At 38.7% G+C, this 25,064-nt stretch overlaps 1 protein-coding gene across 7 annotated transcripts in view; it reads left to right on the forward strand.

Moving 5' to 3' along the window:
* Csnk1a1 (casein kinase 1 alpha 1) overlaps window positions 1-16,902 on the forward strand; it is a 33,779-nt gene extending 16,877 nt beyond the window's left edge. For 2 of the 7 annotated variants that reach the window (XM_055622960.1, XM_055622963.1), the window contains 6 exons: window positions 869-1,008; window positions 2,659-2,737; window positions 3,354-3,428; window positions 4,771-4,877; window positions 6,409-6,521; window positions 8,388-8,470. In XM_055622960.1, the coding sequence (XP_055478935.1) occupies window positions 869-1,008; window positions 2,659-2,737; window positions 3,354-3,428; window positions 4,771-4,877; window positions 6,409-6,521; window positions 8,388-8,422 (549 nt within the window). In that variant the 3' untranslated portion in view covers window positions 8,423-8,470. Of the gene's footprint in view, window positions 1-868; window positions 1,009-2,658; window positions 2,738-3,353; window positions 3,429-4,770; window positions 4,878-6,408; window positions 6,563-8,387; window positions 8,471-14,021 lie in introns of those variants that run through there. The other 5 variants (XM_055622958.1, XM_055622962.1, XM_055622961.1 and 2 more) reach the window with 3 other exon arrangements.
* Window positions 16,903-25,064: the final 8,162 nt, after the last annotated feature.

The following is a 25,064-nucleotide window of genomic DNA, read 5'->3' on the forward strand; positions in this document are numbered from 1 at the left end:
CAAAAATGTCTACCCTGATAATGTTGAAGGTAGGAATTTATTATAGCATAGTAAGTTAAGTAGAGCTTTTTCTTATAAAAGTTAAAACTTCAAATACATTGATATACAGGAATGAATTTTGTTACCTTATAATAAAAAAAATAGGTTTTCCCTTTAAAAACTTCAGTTTTGTAGGTCAAATCTGAGTTACTTACAAAAAGTGTTGTTAGTACTTTATTCCTTGGGTACCATATAAATTATATAAAACTAAACATTATCTTCTAAAATGCTAATGTGGTTTTGGGTTAGCTCATTTAAGCAGATAATCTGTAAGCCACCTTAATTTAAATGCTATGCTTTTAATTTTTGGATTAACATTTTTTAAGATATCTTAAAACAATGTAATGCATGCTCTTTTTATTATTTTAAAATGTTTTATTAACTGTATCAGACTTTGAGGATTGTGTTATTTACATGATAAGCTTTTTGATTGAAATACTGAAGTGTGCCCTCTGGAAGAGAAGAGACCCAGAAGAGTTGTGCATAGATTCGAAACATGTTTGTTTTACCCTATAAAAAGGCTGTCATTATTTTATAAGCATACCTGACAACTCTACTGTGGGGCACGTACATACTTAATATGTGAGGACAGGCTACTGTGTGTGTAAGAACTGAGCAGATGAGTTACATAAACAAGGATAAATTGCTAGGTGTGATGGTGGGGGTTATTGTTTCTTGTGAAGAGTAGTAATTAAAAGCTTATTGGTATGTTAAGTCTATTATCTGTTCTACTTATACTACATTTTGGTGTTTAAATGTACTAAAGAGTAAAAGACTGTTTATTTGAAAAAGGTTAGAAACCTAATGTCTCTTTGTTTCTCTTTTAAAGTTATTCCTTATTGATTTTGGTTTGGCCAAAAAGTACAGAGACAACAGGACAAGGCAACACATACCATACAGAGAAGATAAAAACCTCACTGGCACTGCCCGATATGCTAGCATCAATGCACATCTTGGTATTGAGCAGAGGTGAGTCTTACCAAACCCGTAATTGAGCCAAACTGATGGCTTTGGGTGTCTTAGGATGCTTCTTGGCTGAGAACATAAGGAATTGCTTATTGTTTACCTTTTGTTTTTAGCTAGTGCAGAGAAGCAAATTAATTAGGACTTTATATTTTCTTTCTTGTAAGTTGTCTCTGGATTAGAAAGTTAAATGTTGGATATGGTGGCATATATCTGCAATCTTAGCCCTAGGAGGCTGGAACAGGAAGATTAGCAATTCAGGGTCGTTCTGGGCTACATGGTGAGTACTAGATTAGCCGGGTCCACACTGTGAGGCCCTGTTTTTAAAAGGAAGGAATGGAAAGCCTGTTAAAACATGGAAATTGGAAACATAATTAGATTTTGACATTTCTTTTTGCCATTTAATATAATACCTACCTTTTAGGTGCTAATATTAAGCATTATGCATTTGAGTCTTGTTGTCTGTGCTTACCACTCTAGTTGGCAGTGTGAAACTGGGAGAATGGAGCCTAAAAATGAGGCTGACTAAAGTCTCATGTAATAGACAACTTTATTCAGCGTGTCAAACAATTTATACTCTGGGGCTTAAGAGTCTAATGAGTAAAGTATACATAGTATACATAGACAAAAGGACAAGCTGCATGTGACAGAAACATGGTAAAAACCAAAAAAATAATTTTTTGGGGGGGGCAAATAAACAAGTAACAGTACTCAGTTGTAGTGAATAATCTACAGCTCACTCCTATCCAGTACACCCAGGAGGGCTGGGGAGGCCTCGAAAGCACATTCCAAGAACAATTCCATGTTTTGAAGTCACGAGACTCTAACCTTGTTTTCTTAAGAGTTTTTTCAAGCACTTCCTCTGCACAACTCCATTTTTGGACCCATGTTCCAATAACTGGAGTTTTATAAAGAAAACACTGTAAGAACTGAGCTTGGTAGCTCATGCCTGTAATCCCAGTACTTTGCTAGTCTGAGACAGGATTACCTCCAAGTTTGAGGTTAATCTGAGAACAAACAAACAAAAATTAAAAATTAGGAGGTTCATAATAAATGAGAAGGTGATTAGTGGACCACAATCTTTGTGTCTCCTATTTTTGCACTTGAGGTTTGGTTTTTCCAGTCCCCTTCTATCTCTGGTTAGCTTTTTCTCCTTAAACAAAAACAATTTGGGTTGAGAACTAATTAAAATGTATCAATAGAAATAGTGAATTTCTGAATACTCTGTGACTGCGTTCACTTTATGCGCTTTAAAGTATTACCTTTTCAAGAAAAATGATTCCTGTCGTTAAGTATATTCCTCTTAAAAGTACATGTGTGTAAGTGTGTGTGTGTGTACCTTTATTGCTTAGTTCTTTCATTTGTTTCATTTCAGCACCTCTGGTCTTTAGAAGTTGTAAAACTGAGACTTATCTTTCTTTTCGTTTTTCATTATTTTATTTGCTAATATAGAGAGTTATCTAGCTATATTGACAATTTTAAGGTTTATGACAATCTTATGAATAGTTACCTGTTTTGAACTTTTATTTAATTGCTTAATTTTGTAAGATACCAGATATTATCCTGGTTTATGAGCATTGCTTTTCTTTTGTGTACAGTACTTAGTTTTCATGTTTTCCCATAATCTGGTTCATAAAATAATATTCTCTTTTCTAGTCGCCGAGATGACATGGAATCTTTAGGATATGTTTTGATGTATTTTAATAGAACCAGTCTGCCATGGCAAGGGCTAAAAGTAAGTCAGACTCAAATTGCTTGGGTTTTTTTGATCTTAGTTGAAGGAGAAATATGAGACAGGTGATCCCAGAATTTAGGGATAGTATGGGCCCAGTAGATTATGAGCAACCTAGGCAACAGAAGTAAGGAGCACTTCCATCTCAGGGAAGAGAGCTTTGAAAGGGGGGGAAAGAAAAGAAAGAGAACATTACAGAAGGTGTCCTTTAAATTATTTTTCAAATCTAAGGTTCGCCAAAGTTAATTTGCTTTTGCCTTTAATTTGGAGGAATAAAACTTAATTGTTTCAGTATGAAATTGTTAAAATCTAGTTTCTTTGTGCCGGTATTCATAGGTGACCACCAGCCTTATTTAGGTGGAAACATGGGTGGGCTTTTGATGTTAAAGTGTGCAGTAAGTCAGTAGTATAGAATTCAGTAGCAATTTTGAACCTTTAAAGGAGAACGTAAAATGCTCAATTCTTTCATGAGTAGCTTTATCTAATATGAACTTGATTCTATGCGTTCTTTACTTGGCTGTCACATACTATATCTCTAGTTATATCTCTGTCTAGTGAGCTCTACTGCTGCATTTCTTCTAAGTAATAAGTCCATCTTTGCACTCTCGTTTTCTTACAGGCTGCAACAAAGAAACAAAAATATGAAAAGATTAGTGAAAAGAAGATGTCCACTCCTGTTGAGGTTTTGTGTAAGGTCAGTATACGTAATGGCTGTTTAAAAATAATTAATGTTATCCTGGTGTGTTGATACATACCTTTAATCTCAACACCTGGGAGGCAGAGACAGTCCTGGTCTATGTACACAGCAAGTTCTGTGCATCCATAGCTAAAGTAGTAAGACTTTAGTAGTAGTAAAAAAATGTGGGCTGGAGAGGTTGCTCAGTGGTTAAGAAGTTTTGTTGTGCCAGGTGTGATGTCACACTTGTGACTTAATCCCACCATTCTGGAATCAGAGTCAGGAGGTTGGGGTTATCCAGGACTGCCTGGGCTATGTAGAGAGATTCTATCTTAAAAAAAAAAAAAAAAATACTTGCAGCAGGGGATGCAAGTTGAGTTCCTGGTACATGCGTTGGGTGGTTTATTAGCACTGGTAACTCCTGCTCCAGACACTCTTTTCTGATTTGGCTTCTCTGGCCAGCAAGTACACATGAGGCAAGCGGAGTACACATATATAAATAAGTATAAATCTTTTTTAAATGAACCTTAATTGGTATGAAGGTCAGCAAGGTAAGGACCCCTGCCCCCAAATATAGCCTGAGTTTGATCCCATAGACAAGTGGTGGAAGGAAAGAACCGACTCCTACAATTTGTTCTCTGTTCCACATGTGAGAGCCGTATCATGCATGAGTATAGCCATATCCAGACAGTGCATAGGAAGTAAGTACAAAGTAGTCATGTTAATTTAAAAAAAAAATCTTACATCACAAGAAAGACATCTGATCATAGGGAAGAAGACATACCTACCCTACTTATTTTCCTAGTGTGACAAAAAGTCAGTTGTCTTTGTATTGCCCACAGAGTAATTTCTGAATTGTTTAGGAACACAGCTCTATAGGAAAAGGTAGTTTCTATTGCTGCTCTGAAACACTGTGACCAAAAGCAACTTTGGGAAGAAGGCATTTATTTCCTCTCTTATCCCTAAAGGAAATCAACAGGAACCTAGAATAACAAACTTAAGCAAAAGCCAAATGGAGGGCTTGCTCCCCAGGTGTGCCACCATTACCTGTGAGAAGGATATTCCAGCATTAGTCATTAGTCAAGAAAATGCTCCACCAGTTCCTTACTGAGTCTAGATTTTGTTAACAACCACAAAATAAGCTAACTAGCCAGGACAACAAGAACATCTTGAATACTTTAAAATGAGATGGTGAGGTTACACTTAAATTTATGAGAAAAGCAAGCATAGATCTCTATGGGGTACTGAAGCAACTTATTTATACATTTTGTTTTGCTTATATTTCAAAACTTTGATTCCCCCCCCCCCCCCTAACTTGGAGTTTCTGTTTTTTGTTCTGTTTCAATTGTTGTATTGATAGGGGTTTCCTGCAGAATTTGCCATGTACTTAAATTACTGTCGTGGGCTGCGCTTTGAGGAAGCTCCGGATTACATGTATCTGAGGCAGCTATTCCGCATCCTTTTCAGGTCAGTGGCTGCAGAGGCTGAAAGATGACTTAGCGGTTAAAGAGGGCATTCTGCTCTTGCTGACAACTCAGATTTGGTTTCTACCACTCATGTTGGCCGACACCTAACCAAACATAACTTTAGTGTCACAGAATCACATACCTTTGGCTTCCGTAGGGATATGAAGTACAGTCTCATCAGCATTACTGCTTAAACTAAGGAATGCTAAGAGCAGGAGAAATTGTCTTCCTTAGGGAAGAGCACACCAATTGTTTGTCTATTGCCCAGTGGTCAGACCTGAACATATACATAGAAGTTAAACATGCTGAGCAGGGTTTTCCTGGACGAGAGAGAGATAGGGGTATACCAATTCATAAGAAAAGGTCATAGACTGGGCACAGTGACACAGCCTGGAAACCCAGCACTCTGGGAGGCAGAGGCTGGTGGATCTCTGAGATTGAGGCCAGCCGGGTCTACAAAGCAATTCCAGGAGAGCCAAAGCTATGCAGAGAAACCCTGTCTCAGGAAAGGGGGAAACAAAAAAGGTCATGGATTTTTTTTTTTTTTTTTTTTAAGCAAGCACAAGTATATAGGTATGTTTGGAGGAGAGAAGGAAGAAATTATGTGATTATATTAATCTCAAAATAGGTTTTTAAAAGTAAATGATTTTTTAAATCTTTAAAAGTAAGTTCAATGGTACAGAACCCACCCTATTCAGTACCCAAAAAAAAAAACATTTAAAACTGAGCGTGGTGGCATTCAGAACTTGGGAGGCAGAGCCAGGCAGATCTCTGACTTCCAAGACGGGGCTACACAGCAAAACTGGGGGAGAAAAAAAAAAGGAAAAGGCATTAAAATACAGAATCTTCCAGCGTTATACCAGGACTCAAGCACTTAGGGGATAGAGGTTGGAGGATTGGGCATTCATCTTCTGTGCCATAGCTAGTTAAGACTGGACTTCAGAGTACTTATGACTCAGTTGTTTTGTTTTGTTTTGCTTTTTAAGGCATGGTCTTACTGTGTAATCTGGCCTCACACTCATAGAAATCCACCTTCTGAGTTGCTGGGGTTAAAGACGTGTGCTACTATTCTAGGTGCTTATTTGGAGAAATTTTAAAAGGCAGTTTCTGATTGAAGTTTTTTTGGTTTATTTGGGGTTTGTTTGTTTTGTTTTTGTTTTTATTAATACATAAGACTAGAGTGGTTAACATTTTCCCCTCAGTTTTGACAACTGAGAAGTAGTTATTTACTGAGCAATTTTAAAGTTTTTTACAGGGAGAAAAATCTTAGAAGTTACTCTGATTATTAGAAAATACTCTTTAAAATAAAGAGGTGCCCTGGGTCTAGGCACAGCGGTGCTTGCCTTTTAATCTCAGTACTCTGGAAAACAGGAAGGCAGGTATCTGAGCTTGAGGAGAGTGGTCTAGAGAGTTCCAGACCACGGGAGCTACACAATAAAGGAAATGCTCTCCACTGTCTTAAAAAGTGAGTAGGATTACTTAGCTGAACAGTATTATTAAGAGATTAACATGACATTTGAATTCTTTTTCAGGACCCTGAACCACCAATATGACTATACATTTGATTGGACAATGTTAAAGCAGAAAGCAGCACAGCAGGCAGCCTCTTCCAGTGGGCAGGGTCAGCAGGCCCAAACCCCCACAGGCAAGCAAACTGACAAAACCAAGAGTAACATGAAAGGTTAGTAGCCAAGAACCAAGTGACGTTACAAGGAAAAAATTAAATGCAAATTGGGTAATTCATTCCGTTCTAACAGTGTTAGATCAAGGAGGTGGTTTTAAAATACAAATAATTTGGCTTTGTATTTAAAAAAAAAAAAAAAAAAAGACGTCCTTGGAAAATTTGACTACTAACTTTAAACCCAAATGTCCTTTTTCATATATATGTATTTGTATATACATATATGTGTGTATATTATATCATTTTTCTTGGGATTTTGGGTCATTTTTAACAACTGCATCTTTTTTAACTCATTCATTAACCCTTTTCCAAAATAAACATTTGGTGTTGGGAATATGGTATTACCAATCAATCCAAAATCCTAGACCTAACACTTGTTGATTTTTTTTTTCTTTTTTTAATAAAGAATCTGGTTAGCCGTGATATTTTGACTTACTTGCAGACTAACAGTGTTAAGATAAAATTTTTGTTTGCATGTTAATGCTTTAGCATTTAATGGGAAAATGTGACCATGATGTAATTTCAAGAGGTGAGTTTTGGCATTGCCTTCAGCATGTTAATCTTCTCAATTGCAGAGCACCTTGTTAACTACAAAGCTCAGCATAACTTCCAAAATCATAAATTCTCTCTCTGCTAATGAGCTATGACATCTTAATTTCAGAATGATTCTTAAGAGGAGTGCTTTATTTAAATGCTAAGAAACTTCAGGCACTAGAGATCAGTGTGGAACTGAAGCCTGTAGTTGGTCCTTGTCGATTGAAGATAACTGAAGCAAATGCCATTAAATTCTAGTCTGTATCTGTCTCTTTCTGGCACTTTCAGTGCTTCTGAGGAGTAGAACTGTTAGAGCACATCATTCCCTATTCTGGTGCCTTAGAGTTCAACTCCTATCTCCATTTTACTGTCTCCCTCTCTGGGGCTTACCTATTAAAACCTGCCTGCTTTGTGCACGTAGTGGGCAGGTAAGGTTTGGGTTTTGATTTCTGATTACTTAATTTCTGAAAGACTGCTCCAGTCTGAACATGGTTTTCAAATAAACTTAAAGAGAGATTCCATGGCTGGGTATGGTGGTATGTGCCTTTCGTCCCAGCACTTGGGAAGCACAGGCAGGCAGATCTCTGAGTTTGAGGCCAGCCTGGTCCACAGAGCTAGTTCCAGGATAGCTAGTGCTACATAAAATTGTGTTTTGTTTTTGGGGGGTTTTGTTTTGTTTTTTAAGGAAAAAAGAGGGTCTTCTATTATCTGAGGAACATTGAAGAAATGAATTGAGCTGATGTCATCCTGATCCCAGCAGCTGTCATTAAAGTTGAGGGGCTTCCTTTCTATGTCTGTGTATGTGGGAAGGGCTTAGTTGAAGATTAGTGCAGGTGGGGGTTTGATGATCAGGCCAACACTACAGAGCATAGCAGTGTGTTGAGGCTGCTCAGCCTCTGCGCCTCAGTTTGGACTTTGATGCTTCCCTCAAAGTTCTTAATACACTAAGAAAGCTTGTGTTGAAGTGGGTAGCAAGTATTAGTGAGAGTTGGTTTCATTTTTGAGGGGGAAAGCAAGTAGAGTCTCTTAACTAATTTAGTAAGCTTGACAGCCATAATATACTGGTCCTTTTTTGCATGAAATGAAGCCCTTTTTTTGATTCCCCTAAAGCTGGCTGGGATAATAGGATCATCACAAATTGTAGCTTGAAATCTTATCTGGCCTAGAACATTTTTCTTCAGGCATTCAGCAGACTTCAGAAAGAAGTATCTTAATTTTAACCTAGTTTTATTGTTCCAATTTACTGTATGTTTCTTAATCAATAAACAAGCAGAATTTTTGTCCTGCTTTATCCAGGTATTAAAGACGAGAAGTTGGATCCACTGAGTTAGTATGTTTCCTTGAAAAAGAAAAGTGATTAAACTAAAGTTTAAGCCTTCTTCCTGTATCGTAACTTTTTCATGAAAGTAACTTAAAATCTTAAAACAGATAAAAACACAGTGGTCATGCAGATTATTACAAATACATGGACTTGTAATGTTAGACTTTTCAATAAGCAAATACATTACTATTGACTGTTTTCAAAGGTACATTTCTAAGTCCAGAAAACACTGAGAGTCTCAGCTACTGAGACTCTTGCCTGGTTTGGGCAATAGAGTCTCAGCCTGTTGCCCAGCTTGAGCAATAGAGTTTCCTCTCGCCGGGTAGTTGAGTGGAATGTGGTACCAAGAGATATATTTTGATCATTAGCAAAATAGTGCTTGATAACGTGTCATTCTGGGGCAAGAAAGATAAGCTAAGTTGGTGTTTGCCCTCTAAGAATTGGGTCCTGAGTTCAATCCCTAGAACCTAACATTTTGAAAGCCGGCAAGCTAGGACAGCCAAAGCTACACTGTCATTAACAAAGAAAAAAACTAAAACAGAAAGAAAAGACCAGCAAGGGCTGAGCCTGGTATGACACATGCCCTGAATACCAGCAAGCAGATCTCTGAGTTTAAGGCCAACCAAGGTAACATAGTAAGACTGAGACCCATCTCAAAACAACAAAGCTAGCAAACTGTAATGATGTATGTCAAGCCCTGCCTAGCAGAGTGGAGATAGGCAAAGCTTTGAGTCTTGCTGGCCATCCTGATTAAGCCTAATCAATGAGCTCCAGGTTCCCAATGAAAGACCCGGACTCCAAGAAGTGAAAAGCATTAGAGGAGCAACCACGGGGATTGTTCAAACCACACATACTTATACACAGATGCACAAAAGCTAGGCCACTGTGCAGAATATAACAAGGGACTTTGAGCTTTTAGACTTCTTAAACATCTGTCAAAAATTAGTGTATAATCAAAAAGCTGTCTGTGTACATACACCTAAGGGTAGCATAAAATAAGCATGAGAAACCTAGTCTTTAGACCCTCTGTCTCTCACATTATGTAGGTTGTTGATTACATGAAATACGGTGTATTAAACTGTAGGTTCAGTTTTTGTATTAGGACTTTTCGATTTCATGGAATCTTCCAATAATGGTAACACCATTATCTCTCTGCTCAAAAGAAAGTGGCTGGGGGTGGTGGCACGTGCCTATAATCCGTATGGATGTCGTTTTTGAGTTTGAGAAGTGCCAGGGCTACATAGTGGGACTGTCTTCAAGACAAAAAAATGTAAAGGTGCTTCTTATAGATATACATTCTAACTTTTTGTTGTTATAATCTCAGAAGCTTCCATATAAGTGAATTCCATTTCAAAAATCTTCAGCAAGCAACATTTACTGATTTGGGCCGGGGGGGGGGGGCGGAGATGTTTTGTTTTGTTTTTGTTTTAATGTACATTTCTTTCATAGATTACAGAAAGATCTAGTCACACACTGAGTGTTCAAGGGTTCTTCCAAATCTTGCTTGTTTAGTTTTTATGTGCTCATTATGTAATAGGTGGGTTTCTGCTCTGATAATTTTCTTCTAGGCCTTTCAATTGCTGCATTCCAGAGCCAGTCAACACCAAGAGACAAGGGTGTTTTTGTTGTTGTTGTTGTTGTTGTTGTTTTTTCTTGTGTCTCTTAGATTTTTTTTTCCCCCAATGCTGAAGTGCTCCAATATTTTAATTTTTTTGCTTTTATTCATGTAAGGGGCGGGGGCTCTTCACTCTGAGCCGTTGGCAATCCAGTTTACTTGGTGTTCTTCAACTATATGTGATTATTAGAAAGGTGCTTATTTGTGACATAGAAAGAGCAAAGACAAAAAGACATTTTTTAAAGCCTTTAAATTCAATTAATTCTAATGTACCTACAAATAGTTGAGATAATTGAATGACAAGTTTGAGGGCAGCCTGAGTTCCCTTGTGAGATCTCTTCTCAGAAGCACACATACATACAGATGAAGTTTAAGCTCACTGTTTCTTGGACAAGGTGGGAGAGAATTTTAGCTAGATCCTCATGGGATTCTACTATCCTACTGTCTTTAACTGCTCACTGTTGCAGACATAAGTATTAATCTGCTTTATTACAATATAAATGATTGTGAAAATTGTGTTGGCCATCAAAGATTTGAAGTGTCTTTCCCTCACATTACCCATTATCAGTGGTTCCCCAGCAGAGGGATTCACCTCCTATTTACATGTAGCTTTAACCTTTTCTGGCTTCACCAACTGCTGCCAGGAACACAGCTGATAATTCAGCAACTTAACCAAAACACAGAAGGGAAGACCTTGAGAGATCTGGAAAGACTCATCTACTATGAATACACTCAGCCTAAAGAAGACCAGGGAACTCAATCTTCTTGCTGAAGTCTGGGACTTTCGTCAGCTTTGTTCATTGTGGATAGTAAAGCTGGAGAGAATAAAACAGTCCAAGAATAAATGAAGGTGAAAATACAAAAGATATCTCCAAGGCTTGTTGGACCTATTAACTGTCAGCATGTCCACTTCTATGGATGATGACCTTCAGAAGACAGCGTTCCTGAACCTCAATGCTGTAGTATGCCCACCATCTGCCATTGGGATGGATCCATTCCTAACAGGTATTTTAAGCTTAACAACTATAGAAACCTGCTAGAAAATGAAATCTGAGAAGACACTAATTCAGATTGTTAACCTGTTGATACAATTCAAGGATAATTTGAGCCTGTTAACACATAAATTGCCAGTTGATGATTAAGAAATGCTTTCATCTTTCACAGCTTTAGTTTGTAGAGAAGAGTTAATAGGATAGTTGGGTTGTTGGTTTTGGTAGGCTGCTGTGAGCTTGTACATACTGGCAGCTTGATTCAAAATTCACCTACTTTAACTTTGTATAACCAGAGGCCCATATAAGACTGTTGTAGGAAAAGTTAGTTAATATAAGTGACATTGTACAGTGATTATTGAATTGAATATAACTTCAGTTTTGTTCTTATACTGTGGAAGGAGCCTAAATTTCCAACACCCTCCACGAATGTATAAACCTTATAGCCGCTTGGTGGCCCTTATTTATAATCCGATCAATACAGAGGTATGTAGAGAGGCAGGATAAACTGTCTCAAAACATCATAACTATTTTAAGTGGATTCTGGTTCTATCTTTTTACAAATTGGACATGTTTGAAATTCATGAATAAAAGATACATTTCTTATAGATTGCTTTTTAAGGGCTAAAGTATGGTTGTTACATAAAAATAAACACTGTTTTCTGTTTGAATACTTGAGAAGAAACTTAAATGTAGCATAATTCCTGGATCATCACACTAATCCTCTAGCTTTGGTAATGTTCTTCATTTTCCCCCTCCCGTAGGAACAAGACATGTTCATCATTGATTTTAACTGAGGTTACAGTGAAGATGTACTCTAGAACCAGAGGTGCCACCCAGACTGCAAGATTTTAAAATCAAACAAAAGACTAAAAGACAGTGAAGAGAGTGCTTGTTAGGAGTTGAAGATTGAATGTTGGAGACCTGCTAAAATGTTTTTCCTTGAGTCCCACCAAAGGACAGCTCGTCGAAGAGATGCTGCCTGGGTAGAACATCTACCATTGGCCTATGTAGCTGAAGAACTGTGTCTGCATTTGACTCCTGCAAGGAATATTGTTAGGCTGACCTTCAACAGTTGTAACCATAGCCTGACCTAGCAGCTCCATGCAGATAGACCTCTGACCTAGAGCTTCCCTTTATTAAAGAAACCAAGTTGTCTTATATTTTGGCTTTTAGTTTGTAGTGACTGGTTTTCTACTTCAAATCTGCTTGTGTGGAAGGATACTCAATGTAACAATCAAATTACTAAAATATAATTAACATTACAGTAAATTATTATAAGGAGGGATACCAGTTTTAGCTGGGAAATCATATTTGGTTTTGCAGTGTTTATGAATAACTTCAGTACTTAAAGCCAAATCCTGATGGGGTAAAGGTCATTTCTGTTTAGCTAGTTCATAGTCTTAGTGGTCAGATTTATAGATGTAATTTAGGTTCACTAGATAACCTTTTAAAGTGTGTCTTACTGTGGCTGGGGAGCTGGCTCTATAGATAGAACACTTAGCACAGACCAGGGACCAGAATGTCCAGAACCCCTAAGAATGGATGGATATATAGCTCACCTGTAATCACAGCATGTGGAAGGTAGAGACAGGATCCCAGAGCAAGCCTGTTAAGTTGTGGGCTCCAGGTTCAGTGAAAGGCCCTGCATTGAAATAGGTAAGGTGGTGAGCCATTGGGAAGGACCTAATTTCAACCTCTTGAATGCATAGGTGTGTGCTACACATGTATATGTACCGACACACGGGTCTGTGATTGTTGTAAGTTTACCAGTGCTATTTCATAACCTAAAAATGTTTTCTTTCTGTGAGCTTAGGATTATGAAATTATTGTTTGTTATATACCTGTTCGTTCTTAGGAGACACTTTGGGAAGGGGGAGTAAAACACATCTTTGCACATAAAGTTTAGCACTCTGTATTTACAAAATACACAAGGGTGGCTGGTTTTCCTCCCAGATGAAAAGCTCCTAGTTAACTGGTGAAATAGTATTTATCAAAAAAAAAAAAGATGATTATAAATGCTTGATAATGTCTTTCTAGTTTTATTCTTAAAAGATATTTGTTTTAAAAGTAGCAGAATTTTACATATTGCACAAAGCCCAAAGAAAATACTCTACCAGTGTTTGAAGAAAAAAAAGGAATGATTTATTACTGACAAAAGCATGGGTTTTTTGTTTGTGTGTTTGTTTGTTTGGGTTTTTTGGTGGTGGTGGTTTGTTTTTTTGTCTTTGCTAAAGAAGTTTAAAAATAGAAGGTAGTTAGGTCATCTCAGGTGTTCAGAAGGGAATAGACAAAATGGCTGTTGGGTGTGTTTATTCAGTCTCAAGCCAAAAAGGGCCTGCCTTTCTAAAGATTGTTAGTACTAGCAGCTTTATGAAGAAGCCCTGGTTTCCCCTTGTGACCTAGCAGGAACTGTACAGCAGGACAGCACAAGAAATACATAAGCATTTTAGTTTGCAGATCAGTGATGTTACACGATCTATTTAGTGCAACAGCAGAGGTAAAGAAGTGTAAAGATTAATATAAAAGTTTTTGTCTAGAAATTGTATATAGATTTAGGCTTTAAATGAATTCACTAAAGCTTATGTAATCTCTATCAGAAATTATATACACAGAAATTCATGCTTCTGATCTAGTTAGAATAGAATCATTCTCTTGTTGCTGCAGTAACATCATCTGTTTTTCATTTGCTTGTTGGGTTTTTGAAATACAATGTGTCCTGGGTACCAAAGGTGAGGAACTGGGCATCCTCATTTGAATCTAGCAACTCAACTTGGAATTGGGTGCTGAGGCTTTAATTGATGGCAGACTTATTCCTGGGTCGTTCCAGATGAAGGGAAATGGCTTTATTTAGAGATGCATATATTCTGTTTTGAAATTTAGGTAGCTGATGTTTTAGATAAAAACAGCAGCCATTAAAAAGTGATTATGTATCTAATTTGGGAGTACTTGTAAAATTCCTTAAAACTTGTAACATCTTTTTTCTGTTTGAATTTTTTTACTAGGTTTCTAAGCATGAATTGAGGAAGAGAAGCAGCAGAGCAGATGATTGGAGCAGCATTTGTTTCTCCCCAAATCTAGACATTTTAGTTCATATGTACACTAGCCAGTGGTTGTGGACAACCATTTACTTGGTGTAAAGAACTTAATTTCAGTATAAACTGGCTCTGGACAGCATTGCTGATGCGGATCCTGAGCTGTAGCCGCTGTAATTGTGAATATTAACTGAGGTAGTGAAACATGGTGTCTGGTTTTCTATTGCATTTTTTTTTTTCAAGTGGAAAAGTTACCTAAATGGTTGACACACGAATTGGTGGAGAAATTGTGCATATGCCAATTTTTTGTTAAAACCTTTTATTTGAACTATACTGCTTTGAGATCTCGTTTCAGAAGAACGGCATGAACAGTCTTCGGCCACAGTTGTGATGGTTGTAAATGTTCACAATTGTGTGTTCTTAGGGTTTTCCATCCCTGGGGTTTGCAAGTTGTTAACTTAAAACATTCTTTAAATGGCTGGCTTCTTGTTTGCAAGCCAGCTGATATGGTAGCAACCAAAGATTCCAGTGTTTGAGCATTTGAAAGACTCTGCCTGCTTACCTGTGCTAGAAATAACAGCATCTAAAGTGAAGACGTAAGAAAAAAAAACAAAACATAGCGACTACTAGATTATCCTTAGGACTCTGCATTAACTCTATAATGTTCTTGCTATTAAAAAGCATATTTGTCACGGAAATTTAGTTACCGTCTTACAACTGAACATGTATGTGTGTTGCTTAGATAAATGTAATCACTGTAAACATCTATATGATCTGGGATTTGTTTTTATTTTGAAATGGGAGCTTTTTGTTTACAAGTTCATTAAAAACTAAAAACTGTTTCTGTAAGGAAGTGAAATTTTTTTAAACAACAAAATGCCTTGCTGACTCACTATGAAGTGTATCTCCCCAATTTTTTGTTCTGTTTTATATTTTGAGACAGAGTCTCAGATTGTAGCTCTAGCTGGCCTGGAACTCACTGTATAGACCAGGCTGGCCTAGAACTCTCAGAGATACTTCTGCCTCTTCCTCCCTAAATGCTGGGACTGAAAACATGAGCCTTCGCACCCGGCTTGCCCTGAGTTTTTGATAAGACTACTTCAAGCCATTTGTTATGATATTCCTTTACTGAAAAATTTTTTTGACCTGAAGAGAAAGGCATTCTTTCACTTTTTGTTTATAACTTGCAGGCACAAACCCGTACTGCAGCTGCCAGAACTTTGGCATTGACTCCTGCTGCCCCCTGCTAGCAGATGGACTGATTCTGAACAAGAGTGAAAGTGTTAAAGGGTTTAACTAGATTATAATTTTTTTTTTCCAAAATCCTTGTGAAATGGCTGAGAGAGTGTCATACAGTGTGAAGCTAATGATTGTTGACCATCTAGCCCCACACTTCTGTAGATACCTGTGCACACTTCCAGTCTTTCTTGGACGCTCTCGTTTCTTTAGGTTTTTATTTGGTTTTGGTTTTGGTTTTGGTTTTTTTTTTTTTTTCTCTGATCCAAGAGAAGGGAAAACTTACTGACAAGAATTCTTTAAATGGTGTAATTTATTAATTTACAGCATGTGAGGATAAATTAAAAGAACATTTTTCTGAAAATGCTGCCAGGAGCCTATTGTGCAACTGTAGGTATTTTGTAAAATAATCTTGAAATGTAAATTGATATGTGTTTGGTAAGATTGTGTCAGAATTAATTTCTTGTGGGTTTTTTCTTTTCTTTTTTTTTTTAACAGCAATAATTAATCCAGTGATTGCCACATTCTGTTGCCTGAGATGTATTGGTACCATAAAGCTGAAACAGTCTTAAGAGGTGGATCTGATGATGTGGCAGCTTCATGTTTCTTTTCTAACCATGCCTCTCGGTTAAGATGTTTCTTAACTAATAAACCCTTTGATACTTTTAGCCAGAAATCAGTCTCATCAAGCTACTTTTTTTTTTATTATTATTATAGTTTGTGTAAGATAAAACAGTTCAGCTTTGGTAATAACTCCAAGTTGAACTCCCTCTCTAGCAAGATATTTTTCAGTGCTTTTATTTACTATGCACTTAGACTATGCACTTTTTCTGAAATATTTTTGTAACACTTTTTTGTATTTTTGCCATTTGAAAGGGTTGTGGTGTCATTGGTCTGTAATTTAAGTTGCAGGTTTAAAACTGCTGTTAGCTTTGTGAATCAGAATATAGAAATGTTTTTGTCCTGGTATACTGTCATTCCATCTGCAGCTGGAGCTGGAATCCCATTGATCGTCTAGCTGCCATTCATTTTCTTCACAGTTCACAAAGAAGAGTGAAATTCAGTGAATGCTGTTACTAATCCTGTCTGGAAATGAATCTCATTTCACCAAATTAATTATGTTTTTCCACTAAAATGATGGTATACGTTGAAGACACATCACTTTGAAATTGGAAGACCTCACCACTAAAGGCTCCACAGTGGCTGACTCAGCTGAACTCTAGGTTACCACTCTTTTCTTTGTTCACCCGTTGGGTGATGCAGCTTTTTTAAATGTTGGGAGATGGCCATTCTAACTACTGTTGAATGTCTGTTTTGGGAAGGTATAAAAAGAAAATAAAAAAAAAAAGAATATATATGAAGGGAGAGGCTGGTTGTCTCCCCGCATGGTTGTGCATATGCTCTTATGAACCACAAGTGGACATAGAAGGCTTGCCTTTGCTGTGACTTCCTCCCTGCTTTCAGTCCCAATCGTACTGTAAATATTTTCAGAGTGCACTGTAACACAAGGTGAATTGTTATAAATCATGAACTACAAGAGATGGTGTAGTCTAAGCCAGCAGGCTGCTTTCCTGGAAATTGCTGGGATAATAAAGAATAGTTTATTGTAATTCAACTAGAATGAGCCATGAGGATTGCAAAAAGGGCCATTCTTAACAGATCGTTAACTGAAGATTCTTGCAACGTCACTGTAAATGTGCTAAAAGTGGGCTTGGGTTTCGTGTTTTGTATTTTTGTCTTACTGAGCTAAACTGGTTTGTAAGATGATGACCAGGATGTGAGGATATCTGTATCACATGTAGCAGAAATCAGGAACTTACTCCAGGTGTACTGTCCCGTGTGTAGTATTGGGAAGTGAGAGGTATCCAGGGCCCATTACACTACATTCCCAGGTTGTGTTGTTGCTTTAAAGTGTTGCTGTTAGAGCATATTGGGACCCAGTCATTGAGGCACATCAGTAGTATCCAAATATTTTAAATGACTTTCTCCTTACCTGTTTGGGATAATGTCAAGTGTAGTTAGTACATGTTTTGGTGGGTTTGTTGGTCAGGATTGTTCAGCTGCAACTAGGCATGGGACCTTGAGTCTTCTGCCTGCCAGGCAAGCATTCTACCACTAACCCATTTACTGTGTACTTCTGAATCAGCCAAAGACCAAATAGAAATTCTACATTTCAGAGTACCGAGAAGAAAAGTAATGAAAATTACCAGAAAAAGAACCTTTGGACCATCCTTTGGGTGCCAGAAAGGAGATAATCAAAATGTGCATCTGTTGAAACATGGAGCCTACTTGGATGTTTCAGAATGGCAGTGTCTGTGCCAATTAATATTGCTGATGCTGATTCTTTAAGTAAAAATCAATGGGAGAAAGTTCTTTTTTAGATGTCAGCAAATAAAAAGGTGTGCAGGAGAGGTTACAAGTTCCAGACAAGCCTTGGTGGGGCTGAGAGGAAAAGATCCATCTTGCAAACTAGGGTTTTAGGTAGTTGTATCATTTTTAATCCTTGTCAGTGAGATGAAAGAAAAGTGGGACTGCCCATCCAAACCCCCCTGCTTTCCATAAAGCCTTGTGTATTTCATGTGACAGTACTGAAGCGTTGTGTTGAGAGAAATGGTGTTTTTGTTTTCTTGGAACTCAATCTAGACCTGGCTGGCTTTGAACTCGGATCCATCTGCCTTTACCTCCCAAGAGCTGGGATTAACGAAGTGTGGTTTGGGTTTTCCCCGCTGGGTCTTGACCTCTTGGCCTTGAGAATCCTTCCCTGCTATACTAAACATACTGTATTAGATTGACATCTGTCTACTCTATCTGGGTTTTGATGCAGACAAGCTTGTCTCCACTTGACCAACACTGAAGCCATTGACACCAGCTTTTTACATAGGTGCTGGGGAGATGCATTTGTAAAAGGTTTGAGTTAACACGGGTTTGTAAGATTTGTCTGCACTTTATTAGATGCTGTTTGCTTGTTCTTGAGTCATGAGTGGACTCTTGAACACAGAAGTCACTCATTGAATAGAACATGGAGTTGAAGCTGAAAGCCTTGAGGTTAAAAAAAAAAGATCTCAAGTTGCACTAATATTGAGGTCTTTCATTGTGTAATGAAGGATGGTGTTGAACTCCCAAGTTCTTACCCTGTGCTAAAATAAGCCTGTGTCACCTATGAGCACCAGACCCACAAGAGAGATGTGTTCAAGTTTGTATGTGTGTGCAGGTGCAGTCAGGGTTTCTTTGTGTAGCCCTGGCTGTCCTGGACCTCGAGAGCCGCCTGCCCCTCTAATCCCAAGTGCTGGGATTAAAGGCATGTACCACTTTCCCTGTTTGCCTTTTATGAATATACTGAACCATGTTTGTTCCTTCTGTGTCTTACTAATGAAACTAAAAAGTAGACAGGTACTCAAGATGACCTGTCACAACTACAAACCAACTTTTGTCAGGACAGTCTCACTATGTAGAAAAGACTGGCCTTGAACTCACCGGGATCCAATGAGATTAAAGGCACTGCATGATGACATGGTACCTCTTAAATTTCTTAGTAGCATCATTAAGCCACAGTGGTTTCACCACAACTTATTCCTTCAGCAAAACTTAATCTTGTTATCAGTGGTAAACTCCCCTTGGGTGTTTGTAGTGAAAGAAAATAAAAAGTCAGCCAGCAACTTCATTTAAAAAGCAATTAGGATTTCCTTTGTTGTTTGCTTGCTTGCCTTTGTATTGTTTGAGACAGGGTTTCTCTGCATAGCTCTGGCTGTTTTAGAACTTGCTCGCTAGGCCAGGCTGACCACGAATTCAGAGCTTTGCCTGCCTCTGCCTCCTTCCTGAGTGCATTCATTAAAGGTACCACCCAGTTACAATTTTTTAAATCAGTTTAATACTATTAGCAAGTTAGTGTTGGGTAGATTTAAGATACAATTCTTGTCTAATGGTCAGGAATATAGTGTGGATTCTGTTACATGAGATTGAGTTGTTATTTTTCCTTGTGAATAGAAATAATTATACAATTAGAACATTTCCATGCCCGGGTATATATTAGTTGATCTGTATATATAAAGTAGTGTATAAACTATATGACAGTGGATTTCATTATGACATTTCATACAAATACATATTTTGATCATGGACAACCTATTACTCATATTTTTCCCATATTCCCAAACAGTCCACTTTCATGATCCTTTGTGTCTGTGACCCAATTACTTAATTAGCCTATTTCCAGGCAACTTCCCAGTGTCTGCAGCACTGGAGCAAAGCTTCCCAGTAGCAAGTAACTGCCTAGATCAGTGGCTCTCAACCTGGCCATTGTGGGGTTGTGACCCTTTCTTGGGCCTCCAGGGGTCACCTATTTAGGGATCCTCTACCCAACTCTATGCAGGTCCACCCACATCTGTCATTTGTTGAGCTCTTAGACCCGGAGGCAACTTTGAGCCTTTCAGGATTACCCATCTAGCTTGTCATTTCCTTCCCCAGTCACAATGAGAAAGAATAACTCAGTTGTCTCCTACTGCCCAGCGCAGAGCTAAACCCACAGTAGGGGTTCTGCATGTGATTGAGAACTTGTCTTCCTACTTTTGTTAGGGTACAAGTACTTAGAGTGTGACCTTAGTGAGTCTTAAAATAGATGATCATGGTAAACTGGCATCTTTGAAGGTGTCCCTCAGAAGTCTGATCAGGTTGGGCCCAGCAGCTATGAGCCAAATACTGATCTAAATTTACTTTCAGCACCAATGATAGACTGCTCACAACAGCATTAATCTCAGCTTTGGAGGGTCTGATGTCTTTTAGGGCAACTGCACTTAATGTATGCCCATGTATATACTTAGGAATAAATAGTCCAGGACACCATCAACAAGTCATGAACACATGACAGTGTAATGGGTATTCTGGAATATTCAAAGGAAGGTATTCTAGAGCATTCAAGTACAAGGAAAGAGGAGCAGGAGTGGACCTGTCTTTCCAATCTCTCCTCCCAAGTCCCTCCTTTGTTAGTTTCTCCTCACCCTACCCCCAAAGGTAAGCAAAAGTTAGGGTTGGGATGGGAAATGAAACCCAAGGTTCCCCACAGAGGGCACCCCATCAAAGCTTTGAAGATTGATTATTTATACAGTATTCTGCCTACATCTCACTACAGATGGTTATGAGCCACCATGTGGTTGCTGGGAATTGAACTTAGGACCTCCAGGAAGAACAGCCAGTACTCTTAACCTCTGAGCCATCTCTCCAGCCCATGCAGGAAACTCTTAAAACTTGCTTCCTTCTCCGCACAAGCTCCTTAGCTCACATGCACACATGGGCCAGAAGATATGCATGGTAACCAAGTGTGTATGTTGTCTGAAAGGCTAGGAAAGGGGCCCCAGCTGCGTGGTGCTTCAGCGGGCAGTGCACGTAAGGTCCACATCAAAGCAACTCTCATGGGTTGGGAATTTGCCCTTCGGTTTATGATTTTGGTCTCTGTCTATGGCAGTGGTTCTCAGCCTGTGGTTGCGAGCTCCAAAGGGGTCCACCAAGTTAGCCTAAGACCACCAGAAAAGGAATACTCTGTGATGGTCTTAGGAAATGAGATACCACTCTTCTTAACCCTCTCCAATCAGGTCTGCCTGCATGTAGACATACCCACATGAGAGTACTGGGCCTGATGACATCATTGGACCAACCCCATACTACACCCTAAACATCAATACAGGTGTATATAACAGTGCAATAATGTACTTAAATGGACCAATCACACATGTAGAAGGCAGCTACTGCGTTGAAAGTAGCAGTATGGAGGTAAAACATAATTATTGGGTAAGTGTAAAATCATCAGCTACTACAAAAAAATACATCTGTGCCATGGGAACTTAATCTGGATGCTGAGCGATCTTTATATCCAGCTGTGAAGAGTGTGAATGCTGCCTCCCTGTGATAATAAACAGGTTTGTTTAAAACAAAATTAGTTTCATAGGAGACTAACAAACTGTATTGGCTAAACTGTGCCATGTATTATCTTTTGTATTTTTTGTTGGGGGGGGTGGGGGGCTCCTGTTGTATTTTGGTTTTTTGAGAAAGGTTTTTTTTCTGTGTAGCTTTGGCTGTCCTGTAATTCACTCTGTAGACCAGGCTAGCCTGGGACTCACCGAGATCTGCCTGCCTCTGCCTCCAGAGTGCTGGGATTAAAGGTGTGCACCACTGCCACCACCACCCGGCTAAGCATTTGTATTATGGAAGCTGTTGTTATATGTTCTTTTTATTAGAAAACCATCCCATGACGATGGATTGTATAGAGAAGAACATCAAGAAAAGGTGAGCCAAGCGTGGTGACTCACACCTTTAATCCCAGCACTCAAGAGGCAGAGGCAGGTAGATCTCTTGTTAGTTTGAGGTCAGCCTGGTCTACAAAGAATTCCAGGACAGAGAATCCCTGTCTTGGAAAGAAAAAGAAAAAGGAAGGAAAATGTATCGAGGATGGACATACATATGTATTACAGCAGGAAGTGAGAAGCTGTAATATTTGTTGTGAAGTTCTATCAGTCAAATACAAGAAGCTGAAAAAGCTAAATTGCCATTTTGATAGCAAGCATCTGAGCTTTACCGCCAAGGATACCAGCTATTTTAGAAGCAGAGCTGGTGGACTCAGGAAAGCCAGACTTGACACCAGGCTGCAAGTAGCACAAACAAAATCACAGTAGCTGTGGCAGCTTCATACTTGGTGGCACTCAGAATTGCCAGAGCTATGAAACCACACCATTGCTGAGGATTTACTGTTGCCAGCTCCCAGGGACATTGTTATGATGGGAGATGAATTTGCAACGCAATTGAGTGCACTTTCCTTATCTAAGCACATTGTCCAAAGAAAGATGACATGTTGGCGGCTAGTCTTGATCAGGAAATTCTGCTCAACTTGCAATATTTGGTATCCAGTTTGATGAGTACAGATGTTTGAAACTGTTAACAGTTAGTGGTTTACGTGAGGTATATTAATGACAGTGACTTTAAAGATGAGTTTCCTTTTTGCAAACCTCTTGAAACAACTATGTACAGTTCACTCATTTTGGAAGAGCTTAAGATCTCTTATGAAAAGGTTCATGGTGTTTGCACAGATGATTTTCCAGCTTTGGTAGGATGTGAATCTGGATTTCTGCGTTTGGTACTGAATGAGTCACCAAAAGTCATCGGAACTCACTGTATGATTCATCAGCAAATATTAGCAACAAAGATGCTGCCACAGAGTAATAAGAAGTAATAAAAACAAAAGGCAAACACTTTTTTAACCAACTGTTCCCCCAACTTTGTTCTGCATGTGCTGAAACGCTCTGCTGTTTCACACTGAAGTGAGATGGTTACTGAGAGGAAAGGTTTTTTGTTGTTGGTTCATTTTTTTTTTTAAGATTTATTTATTCATACAACATTCTGTCTACACACCAGATCTTACTATAGATGGTTATGAGCCACCATGTGGTTGCTGGGAGTTGAACTCAGGACCTTTGGAAGAACAGCCTGTGCTCCTAACCTCTGAGCCATCTCTCCAGCCCCCTTGGTTTGGTCTTTTTGAGACGGGGTATTTCTGTGTAGCCCTGCCTGACTGAGTGTCCTGAGCTCACTCTGTAGACCAGGCTGGCATTGATTTCAGAGATCCACCTGCCTCTGCTGGGATTAAAGTCATGCATCACCAATGCCTGGCTGTAGGAAAGCTTTTGGTTTGGTTTGGGTTTTTTATTTTATTTTATTTTATTTTTAGTTTGTTTGGTTTGTTTTGGTTTTTGTTGTTATTATTGGGTTGTTTGAGTTTTTTGTTTTTGTTTTTTTTGGTTTTTCAAGACAGCATTTCTCTGTGTAGCCTTAGATGTTCTAGACCCACTTCGTAGACCAGGCTGGCCCCAAACACAGAGATCCACCTGCCTCTGCCTCCCTGAGTGCTGGGATTACAGGCATGCGCCACAACACCTCGCTGCTGCAGGAAAGGTTTAAAACGTGTTTTTGAGCTTTATGATGAACTCAGCATGTTTTTTAATCTGAAAGCAAGACCACAATTCAAAGCACTTTTCAGCAATACAAGTGAATCGCAGAAAATAGCTTACTTAGTTGACATCTTTGCTATCTTGAGTTAACTTTATTAACTCAAAGGCCCATATGCAACATGCTTCAGTTTGTCTGAAAAGACTTGATCATTCTAAATGAAACTTCAACTTTGGCAAAAAAAAAAAAAAAAGAGAAAAGAAAAGGTTAAAAATAAAATTTACATACATGTTGCTTACCTTATCTGCTCTCTTTGAAGAACATGACATTGAACCAGATCTGCAAAAAGATTATGGTGATGCCAGAAGCCAATTTGTAGTCAAAGTTGAAGATGTTCCTGAGACAGCACAAGGATAGTTCACTGACGTTATTAACAGTGACGCAATGGGAACGGATTTCTCTACAGTGCCAACTACAAAATGCTGGATCAAGTGTGTGCAGTCATATCCTATTGCGCCACCTTTTTTTTTTTTTTTTCAGCAACATATCTTTGTGGAACAGGGTTTTCCAGCTTGTTGGTTATCTACAGAAGTAGACTTTCTGTGGAAGATGATCTTCATTGTGCTCTTGCAGAGACTGCCTAGTTCATTTCTGATCTGATGAGAAAGAAGCAACTTTGCACTTACTGTTGCAAAATGTAGCCATATAGTTTACTGTTGTCATTAAGACTGTTACCCATGTTACACCATGATTCAAGAAATATATATCATTTCTTTGTAATTAGAATTAAATATTCTACAATATATAATTACATATTGTTTTGTGATTGATCACTATGCTTTAATTATGTTCAAATTATAACAATGACCATCCATCCTGCATATCAGATATTTACATTATATTCATAACAGTAGCAAAATCACAGTGATGAAGTAGCAACGAAAAGTTTATGGTTGGAGTCACCACAACATGAGGAACTGTATTAAAGGGTCTCAGCATTAGGAAGGTTGAGAGCCGCTGGTCTAGAGATTCTGTGTGATCTTTCCCTCTTTGCTGCCAATGCTCAGGGCGTAGTGGCGCACTTGGGAGGCAGAGGCAGGTGGACCACTAAGTTCAAGGCCAGCCTGATTTACTGAGTGAGCTCCAGGATAGCCAGGGCCACACAGAGAAACCCTGCCTCAAAAACAAAAAATCTTTGTGTTAGTATCAGGAGGGGGAAACAAAATGAGGAAATTGGCCCAGCAACATGAACCTAAACAGGGGAAGGTGTTTGGAGGATGGAGGTGATGGTAACTAGAAAACAAGTTCACTCTTGAAATGATCTGGTGTTCTATGAAATCATGTATGTGATGCCAACTGTTGGGAAAGTACTACTTTGTACTGAAGAAAGGTTCCTATTTGGGGGCTGATAAAATGCCCCCTGAGGTAAATACATTTAAATGTCTTCTAAGTACCTCTTGTCTGCAGCAGTGTTGGGATTCAAATCTAGAACTCATCTATGCTAGCGAAGCATTTTATGCTGAGCCTTAACCTCTCTACTGTTTCTAGCCTTACATCAAGGAAGAAGTGCTGTATACTTGGGGAAGGAAATCCCATACATTAAACTGCTGCCAAAGCATCTCATAAAGCCACATGTAAGCCCAGTGCAGTGGCATATGCCTGTAATCCCAACATTCAGGAAGGCAGAGGCAGATCTCTGTGAGTTCCAGGCCAGCCTGGTCTACAAAGTGAGTCCAGGATATCCAAGGCCATACAGGGAAAACCTGTCCCCTGGGGGGGGGGGAACCCACATACAGATTCGCACAGACACCTGGGAAGATACTACTTAATTTAAAGACTTCAGATTCT

The sequence above is a fragment of the Psammomys obesus genome, unplaced genomic scaffold, assembly GCF_907164565.1.
Source record: "Psammomys obesus unplaced genomic scaffold, mPsaObe1.curated_primary_1811, whole genome shotgun sequence".
NCBI classification, from domain to species: Eukaryota; Metazoa; Chordata; class Mammalia; order Rodentia; family Muridae; genus Psammomys; species Psammomys obesus.